The 9,734-nt window shown below is 40.3% G+C and overlaps 1 protein-coding gene across 1 annotated transcript; it reads right to left on the bottom strand.

The window, feature by feature from the left end:
- Positions 1–1,737: 1,737 nt before the first annotated feature.
- LOC110587153 (T-complex protein 1 subunit eta-like) lies at positions 1,738–3,341 on the bottom strand. The gene is given in 2 exon segments (XM_044916901.1): positions 1,738–1,934; positions 1,937–3,341. Coding segments are annotated over 2 exon segments (1,602 nt in total).
- Positions 3,342–9,734: the final 6,393 nt, after the last annotated feature.

Raw genomic sequence — 9,734 nt, 5'->3', positions numbered from 1 at the left:
CCAAGAACCCTTTAACTGAGAAAGTTTTCTTCTAGTTAAGTCTGTTTTCATGTCTCCTTCCAACAATGCTTTCTTTCTACTGCTTGAATATCTTGTTCTGGATTGATTAATTTTTCACAGTGAATTCAATTACTGAGAGAAGAATTGAACCAGTCTGAACGTTGCATTCCAAAATAAGGCAGTAGGTGGCACCCATTTACCTCTTATTAACAGAAAATTGTTAGTATTAGAGTGAGTGTTCAGCACTAGCTGGCTCTCATTGATACGAGTGTTTTCACTGACAAGAAGCCCTAGTCCAATGTTGCTCAAACTTAGGTATACAGAGGAAGACCCTGGGTACTTGCTTGTTAATACAGACTTCTGAAACTCGCCCCTCATAAGACCTGGTGAATCAGAATCGTGGGGGCGAGACCCAGAAGTCTGTATTTTAAAAAAACGAGGACTTCTAGATGATTGTTTGTAGGGAACCACACTTGAGAATACTCCTCTAGTCTGAAGAATGAAGTTGAAGTGCCATGTTTTAAGATGGCATTAATGATAGCTACTATTTACTAGAACCTCATTATTTACCAAGCTCTGTGCTAGGATTTTACATAAGTCTTCACAATATCCTGCAAACCATAGGTGTTATTTTGTCACTTTATAAAGGAAGAAACTAAAGCACATAGAATTCAAATAACTATCTCAGTGTCACATAGTGTGTAAAAATATTGGAGCAATGATTGATTTAGAAACTAGTTTTCTAAAGTACCTGGTTCTGTATACCTAATGAATATACAGGTGGGTTTTTGTGCCTTTCCAGTTAACCTAATGCATGGGTGAAAAGGCAAAGGGCTCAGTGGAATAAGCCATTAGGGCTTAGGACAGATTCATTCTGGGTCCTAAGTTATTGTGGCATGGATTCATGGAAATAACACTGGAGTGGTAAAAGGCGACCTTCATTCTCATCCTGGCATACTCATTAACCAGAAAGAAGACTCTGGGCAGGTCCCTTCCCTCCCTGGCCTCTATTTTACTCATCTACAAAACAAAAGGTTAATTGTTTCTTGTAGACCACCTTCAGAATCACTCGAAGAGCTGGTTAAAAAAATGCAAATTCCTAGGTGCTACTGTCACACTAAGTGAATAAGAATCTGATGTGGACACTTGAACTTTTAACAAGTGCCCCAGTGATGTGCATACTGGAGAATCACTGGACCACAGAGGGTCTCTGTGCTCTCTTTCAGTGCAGATGTTCCATGATTCTTAGCCTGGGAGTTGTGAATTCCTCAGGCATAACTAAAACAAACCAGGTGGCGATGTGGACTCCGTAACTATTTTGAAAGAGTTAAGGGCAAAGGAAATGAAGGAAATTTGCTGTGATCTAAGCTGAATCCTTCATTCATCTGGAAATGCTTCTGATGTGTTAAAAAGTGTAATAGTAGCTAACATATAGCACTATGTACCTAGCACTGTTATAAGAACTTCATGTACCTCATCTCAATGAATCTTTCCCATTGTGACTGGTGCAGTGTACTTCTGATAGTTTCCACGGCCAAGACTGCATTTTCTTTTTCTTTTTCTTTTTTTAATTTGCAAAGTGAATTCTAAGTCTTACGTTTATTTAAATAACCTCCAGTGAGAAGAGAGTGGGCCAATTACTACCCTTTCCTCCTAATACCAATGGACCAAGACAGGGAGAGTAAGCATACCCTGCAGCCAGCCTGCCGGCCACTCACGTGAGGGGCAGGGCGCCTCTCAATGAGGGCGGCCCGGGCCCCGGCCCGCAGCTGGGGGAGCATCCACTGTTGAGCGAGGGTTTTTGATGGTTTCATCTACTGACAAGATAAGGCAGGTGGCCTCAGAGGCTGTGGTCAGGGCACTGATGCGCACCATGGCTGGCTCCCACACAAAGGCCTCGACGTCAGCAATGTCCTCGTACCACATGCCCCCCAGGCACGCTGCGCCCGCAGCTTGTTGAGGATGTTTGTGGCATCAAAGCCAGCCTTGTCACACAGCTGGCGTGGGATAATTTCCAAGGCCTTGGCATATGGCCCAATCAACAGCTGCTGTTTTCCTGGAATGGTCCTTGAGTAATCCCGCAGGGACTTGGAGAGCTCCATCTCAATGGCCCCACCACCAGCCACCACTGAATCGTTCTTGATGGCCTTCCTGACAATCATGATGGTGTCGTGCAGGGACCGCTCTGTCTCCTCCATAAACTGCTCAGTACTGCCACGAAGGATGATCGTGCAAGTCTTGGCCTTGGGAGAGCCAGTGAAGAAATTGTACCTCTCGCCTCCAATCTGGGTCTCTTCAAAGTCCTGGCAGCGGCCCAGCACATCTGACAACAGAGCATTCACACTCGTTTGGATGGAGCCTCCGCAGGCCATCATCGTCCTCTTCAGATCCTCCTCTGGCACTCGGCCAGCACAGCATGTGTCCCTGTCGGCAAAGTACTGGGTGCCCACATCCCCGATCGGGAGTTTGGACAAGATGACTTTGGCTCCAGAATGATGGATCCTCTCTAACTTGTCATAGAGAATGTTCCATTCAGCATCAACGATTGCCTGATAATCCTCAACCGTGTGGACTCTGATTTCAGCATTATCTTTCTCAGCTTTCAGCTCAAGCTCAACATTTAAAAGGGCAATCACTGGATTATTGTACTTTTTGGGTTGCATTTCAAACCCAGCATAAGAGAAAGTCTTCTTGAATGTGACGCCAGCTACCAGCTGGGACTCCTCTAGGGCACCACCTTGCACCTTCTTGATTCCAATCATTTTAAGCTGCAACAAATCATCGAGCATTATCACTGCATCCACCACCATCTTATTGAAGAAGGCTTTCTGCTGGGAAATCTGCTTGGAGCTCAGAGTGGTCATGGCACACTTCTCCAGCAGCTTCCTCTGTTCCACTTTATCTTCCTTCTTCACGTTCACAGCAATCTCTTTGACCTTCTTAATTGCCAACTGGATGGCAGTGCGGAAAGCTCGGATGATGATCTGTGGGTGCAAACCGTCCTCCATGTAGGGTTTCACTTGCTTCAGAAACTCTGCAGCCAGCAGGGTCACTGAGGTGGTACCATCACCGACCTCAGCATCTTGGGATTTGGCAATGTCCACTAAAGTCTTTGCTGCAGGATGGACAACATCGAGCAGTTTCAGAATTGTGGCCCCATCATTAGAAATTGTTGCTTTGCCTCGGCCATCTACAATCAGCTTGTCCATGCCACGAGGGCCCAGGGTGGTTCTTACAGCCTCCGCAATCAACTGGCAGGCACTGATGTTACTTAAAAGCTGGGGGATGCCTTGGGAGCTATCGGTCCCATCTTTCAACAGGGTAACTGGTATGGGCATCATTTTGGAAGCTTATTCAGTGGCCCGCTACTCCTGTCTTCTCTGCGTCTGGGCAGCCCAGCAACCCCACCAAGACTGCATTTTCTGACATAAACGAATATTTTGGTTCTTGAAGTTTAACTTTACATGTTCAGAAACAATGTCTGTTAATTATTATTATCATTATTTTTTTAAAAGTAGGCTCCATGCCCAACGTGTGGCTTGAACTCATGACCCTGAGATCAAGAGTTGCATGCTCTACCCACTGAAACAGCCAGGCACCCCTGTTAATTATTTTTAATGGCAATCTGAATGCTTGTAACTTCCTGCTTCATCAGATAATGATAGACTTGAACTTTTTTTGCTAGAGTGTAGCACATTCAGAAAGTGCACTAATTACTCAACTGATGAACATGCTCAAGTAACCTGATGGTTAGAACATGATAGCAGCCCTGAAGTCCCCTTCCTGTCCCATCCGAGTCACTACCCTCCTTCCTCTTGAGTTCTAACATAAGATAGAGTTTTAAAAAGTGATTAGCTTTTGTGTTTTTTTTTTTTTCCAATTTGTTGGACAACCATTATTTGCCTGGTGCTGAGGATTTAAGCAGCAGAAGAGGAAACAGCCCTGCCCCATGGAGACTGTAAATCAGTGATTGCAAAGGTTTACTGTGTTGAGTGTTAGGGAAGGGGAGGGACGAGGCTATGTGGGCAGACATCAGGGTGCCCTGAAAAATAGTGCTTTTTGGGAAAGTTTATGTCCTTAAGGAGATACAATGAGGGGAAAGGGTAAAAACGACAGATGTCATACAGATCAGTAAAGAGTTGTGTTAGAATGCCAACTTGGATTCTGTTTTTAACAGTATGAACATGAGGACCACTTCATTTTTCCACAAGTTAAGATGGATATGGGATGTGGATGGAGAAAATGCTGTCTTTGGAGCTGACTCAAATTTACCAAACCTTATAAGGCTCCAACTAAGCCCAAGGGGAAAGACACGTGAATTGTACTGTAAACATTCCAAAATAAAATGGGTGAGTTTTTCTGTAGGTGATGAAAAATAGTAGACTTTTTTCTTTTAATTTTAATACAGAGGTTGTAATAATGATTTTAGTTGATTAGGATGGGCCCAATTACATATGTAGGTTTAAAATAGGAAATGTTTTTGGAGTAGATGAGCTTTCAGACAGATTCCAAAGCAGGAAAAAGTTGCATAGGTGACATTATTAACACTTCTGGATTGGGCTCCTTTTCTTAAGTCTCTGTCTTTGATGTAACTGTCCAGGGTCAGATCTCTATCTGAAAGAGGTTTCTTTATCTTGAAGTCAAACCAGCCTACTGTGAATTCTGTTTTATATATATATATATAAATATATTCATATTTTTATGAATTCATATTATATATATATAATGACATATATATAATGTTAGAAATATCTGTTAATATGTTAATATTAATATGTTATATGAAATAATCTGTTAATGGATTACAAATACAATGGATAGAAGAGAGGAAATATTTGTAGGTGAGTCACACTTGTGTATGCAAGTAAAATTTTTTTTTTTTAGATTTTATTTAAATTCAAGTAGGTTAACATATAGTGTATTATTGGTTTCAGTGGTAGTATTTAGTGATTCATCATTTGCATATAACACCCAGTGCTCATTACTTCAAGTGCCCTCCTTAATGCCTATCACCCAGTTCTCCCTTCCCCCTACCCATCTCCCCTCCAGCAACGCTCAGTTTGTTCCCTATAGTTAAGAGTCTCTCATGGCTTGTCTCCCTCTCTGTTTTCGTCTTATTTTATTTTTCCTTCCCTTCCTCTATATTCATCTGTTTTGTTTCTTAAATTCCACATACGACTGAAATCATATGATATTGTCTTTCTCTGACTGACTTATTTTGCTTAGCACAATACCCAGTACCATGTCCATCCATGTCATTGCAAATGGTAAGATTTCATTTTTTTTTTTTATGGCTGAGTAATATTCCATTGTGTGTGTGTGTGTGTGTGTATCACATTTTCTTTACCCATCTGTTGATGGACATCTGGGCTCTTTCCCTAGTTCAGCTCTTATGGACCTTGCTGCTATGAACATTGGGGTGCATGTGCCTCTTGGAAGCACTATTTTTGTATCCTTTGGATAAATACCTAGTAGTGCAATTGCTGAGTTGTAGGGTAGCTTTATTTTCAACTTTTTGAGGAACCTCCATACTGTTTTCCAGAGTAGCTGCACCAGTTTGCATTCCCACCAAGAGTGTTAGAGGGTTCAACTTTCTCCCCATCCTCACTAACATATCTTGTTTCCTGAGTTGTTAATTTTAGCCATTCTGACCAGTGTGAGGTGATATCTCATTGTGGTTTTGATTTATATTTCCCTGATGCCAAGTGATGTTGAGCATTTTTCATGTGTCTGTTGGCCATTTGTATGTCTTCTTTGGAGAAATGTCTGTTCATGTCTTCTGCCCATTTCTTGACTGGATTTTTTGGGGTTTTTTGGGGTGTTGAGTTTGTTAAGTTCTTTATAGATTTTAGATACTAGCCTTTTATCTGATAGGTCATTTGCAAATATCTTCTCCCATTCTGTAGGTTGCCTTTTACTTTTATTGGTCATTTTCTTTGCTTTGCAGCAGCTTTTTATCTTGATGAAGTCCTAATAGTTCATTTTTTGCTTTCATTTCCCTTGCCTCTGGAGATGTGTCTAGTAAGAAGTTGCTGCGGCCAAGGTCAAAGGGGTTGCTGTGTGTGTTCTCTAGGATTTTGATGGATTCCTGTCTCACATTTAGTTCTTTAATCCATTTTGAATTTATATTTGTGTATGATATAAGAAAGTGATTCAGTTTCATTCTTCTGCATTTGGCTGTCCAATTTTCCCAATACAATTTGTTGAAGAGATGGTCTTTTCTTTCCATTAGATATTCTTTCCTGCTTTGTTGAAGATTAATTGACCATAGAGTTGAGGGTCCATTTCTGGGTTCTCTATTCTGTTACATTGATCTATGTGTCTGTTTTTGTGCCAGTACCATACTGTCTTGATGATTACAGCTTTGTAATACAGCTTGAAGTCTGGAATTGTTATGCCTCCAGGCTTGGTTTTCTTTTTCAACATTACTTTGGCTATTCACGGTCATTTCTGGTTCAATACACATTTCAGAATTATTTGTTCCAGCTCTGTGAAAAATGCTGGTGTTATTTTGATAAGGGATTGAATTGAATATGTAGATTGCTTTGGGTAGTATAGAAATTTTAACAATATTTGTTCTAATCCATGAGCCTGGAACATTTTTCCATTTCTTTGTGTCTTCCTTAATTTCTTTCTTTAGTGTTCTATAGTTTTCAGAGTATAGATCTTTTACCTCTTTGCTTAGCTTTATTCCTAGGTATCTTATGGGTTTTGGTACAATTATAAATGGGATTGATTCCTTGATTTCTCTTTCTGTTTCTTTACTATTGGTGTATAGAAATGCAACAGACTTCTGTGCATTGATTTTTTTTTTTAAAGATTTTATTTATTTGACAGAGAGAGACACAGCAAGAGAGGGAACACAAGCAGGGGGAGTGGGAGAGGGAGAAGCAGGCTTCCCGCCAAGCAGGGAACCCGATGTGGGGCTTGATCCCAGGATCCTGGGATCATGACCTGAGCCGAAGGCAGATGCTTAACGACTGAACCACCCAGGTGTCCCTATTTCAAACTTTGTACCCTACAGAGAGTACTTATCTGTATCAGATGGCTTTGATTTACAAATCAATTTGTAAAATTGATTCCAGGCTTATCACAAAGACCTCAATAGATTCTCCCAAATAAGAATTATATAGGCCACTTTTAAAAATCCTACTGCCTTAAAACTAGAAATTTGTTCTTTTTAAGAAAATTTAAACATAATCTACTTGATAATGGAACACTCCTCTTTGTTCTTTGAAAAGAAAAAAAAAATTCCTGAAATGGATAGATTCTGTGAGTCCTATCAAGAAATACAAATGAAAAAATAGGTATGAGAAAGAGGCATAAAGCATGCAGAGAAAATGAAGAATCTTATGTAGGAATGTGCTGGATCATCCTATTGCTCACTTGGTTGACCTGAAACTACATTTCCTGGAATCTCCCTTTCTATATGGTTCTGGCCTAGAGATGTCCAAAAGCTGAATTTGAGTAATATTCAAGAAAGGAAATGAAGCCGTCGTAATCATTTTGGCATCCTGACAGCTCTCACAGTGGTAAGACACCACACTACGGCAGCGAGCTTCCAATTCCAACATCTTATATACTAACATAAACAAAAGGGAATTATTTGAGAATGTTAGATAGCTGAAAGGATTTCTAAGAGGGCCTAAGAACTAAGATTTTAAGGCTACATGCAACCAAGATGATCCAGCCACAAAAAAAACTCCCTCTACCACAACAGGACTGTTCTAGTGGAAAGACCACTCATGATACTATGGACTCAATACCAGGATCATTGTAGCTGCTCTAAAAGGTCCAGATGTCTGTGCATTGTGCTTTCTAGAATACGTACTCTCTCTGTCTTTGACCACCTCAGATTGTTCTCTTTCTTTTCTCAGTTTCTCATGGGTATAAATCATTGGCAGGAATGTCATATGACTTGAACCTTAGCTATAAGGGTGTCTAGAAAAGTACTTTTTAATTTTCTGTACTCTTAAAGCATGTCCTTGTCCTCTAGCCAGAGACTACCATGAACACAACCATAACTGAACAAGGTGGGTTTTCCTAACTTCTTGCAGTGAGGGAGAACACACATCTCGGGAACCATGGGGACCCCTCAACAAGAGGGTGTTAGAAAGAACCTATTATAGGATTTGGCCTTCGGTTGGGTGATTTGTGGAGGGTCCGAGGAACCAAAGAATCAGTCTACATAGGATGCCATCCAAAAGTGTGTTTGTGTGTGTGTGATTTTATGATTGAATATCTCAATAAATAAATACATTTTATATATAGGCAAACTAGAGTGAGAAAAAAGGTGTCATTGGTAAAGAATGAACAGTCACTTATTTTAGGCAAGAGAGGGGTATGTTTGGTATTTTGTGGGTGGCACAGTGAACTTATTTTTGTCTGTGTTTAGACAAAATTATGGTTTGGACTTGCTTTATCTCATTTAATCATGGTCTCAGAGTGACCTTGTCTGAGCTGGTATTCTGTGAGATGGTTTATGTCCAACAGGAGAACAGCATAGCTTAGTGTTGAATGGCTGGCCAGCTTCCGAATGTCAAAGGCTGTTCTTTTCTTTCTCAGGTGCAATCTAGGAGGGGACTGGAGTGGCTGTTGAGTAAGCAAATTTACTGTATTTGCCCCAGGTATCATCATACTTAATGGTGAAACTCTGGTGTTTCCCACCAAAGTCAAGTACAAGTCTAGTATGCCCGCTATCCATAGCCATTTAATATTTCCCAGAAGTTGAATGGAAGCAGTAAGACAAAATGAAATAAGAGAAAAATCTTCAGAAAGGAGGAGATAAATTATTACTTGCATATAATTATTCCCTACCTGGGAATCCAAGAAAATCAACCAAAAAATTATTAGAAGTAAGGAGTTTAATAAGGCAGTTGGTTACAAAATCAGTATACACAATCAATGCTTATCTTTTAAATCAACAATCATTAGTTAGAAAATACAATTTTAAAAAAGGCATTTAGATAGATGCTAAAATAGACAATATCTAGGAATAAACGACATAAGGAAAGTATGTAGAACCCATATAAATAAAACTAAAACTTCACTGGGAGATGTGAAGACTTAAATAAATGGTAGGGCATAGCACATTCTTGGATGGCATAACTCAATAATTCTGCCATTTCAATTCTAATAAAAATGTCAAAAGTATTTTTTTTAACTAGACAATATAATTCTAAGGTCACCTGGGAAGATTAATAAAAGGCTGAAGAATTTTTGGAAGATTGAAGGGTGACTTACACCACTAGAAAGAAAGATTTATTATCAAAGTAGCATGATTCTTGCATAAGAATAAAAATAGCCCCCTCCCAAACAGGCTCAAGTATATACATTTGGTATAGGATAAAGGTGGGATTTATTTTTTTTTAAGATTTTATTTATTTATTTATTTGAGAGAGAGAGAGAGAAACAGCATGAGAGGGGATAGGGTCAGAGGGAGAAGCAGGCTCTCCGCTGAGCCGGGAGCCTGATGTGGGACTCGATCCCAGGACCCTGGGATCATGACCTGAGCCGAAGGCAGTCGCTTAACCAACTGAGCCAGCCAGGCGCCCTAAAGGTGGGATTTAAATGTTCTTTTGCTTCTGCTTCAGATATAGAAAGCTGTTAAGCACATCACTCCTGCCTTAATAACGAGGAAATGACAGGTAAACTCCAAAATCATGAGTTTTGTTGAGCCCGGGAGGAAGATGAGGATGTGAGGCCACTGAGTCAGCTGTTTCAGAAGAGACCCA

Source organism: Neomonachus schauinslandi, chromosome 7 (genome assembly GCF_002201575.2).
Source record: "Neomonachus schauinslandi chromosome 7, ASM220157v2, whole genome shotgun sequence".
NCBI lineage: Eukaryota > Metazoa > Chordata > Mammalia > Carnivora > Phocidae > Neomonachus > Neomonachus schauinslandi.
This window is presented reverse-complemented; position numbering and strand designations above follow the sequence as displayed.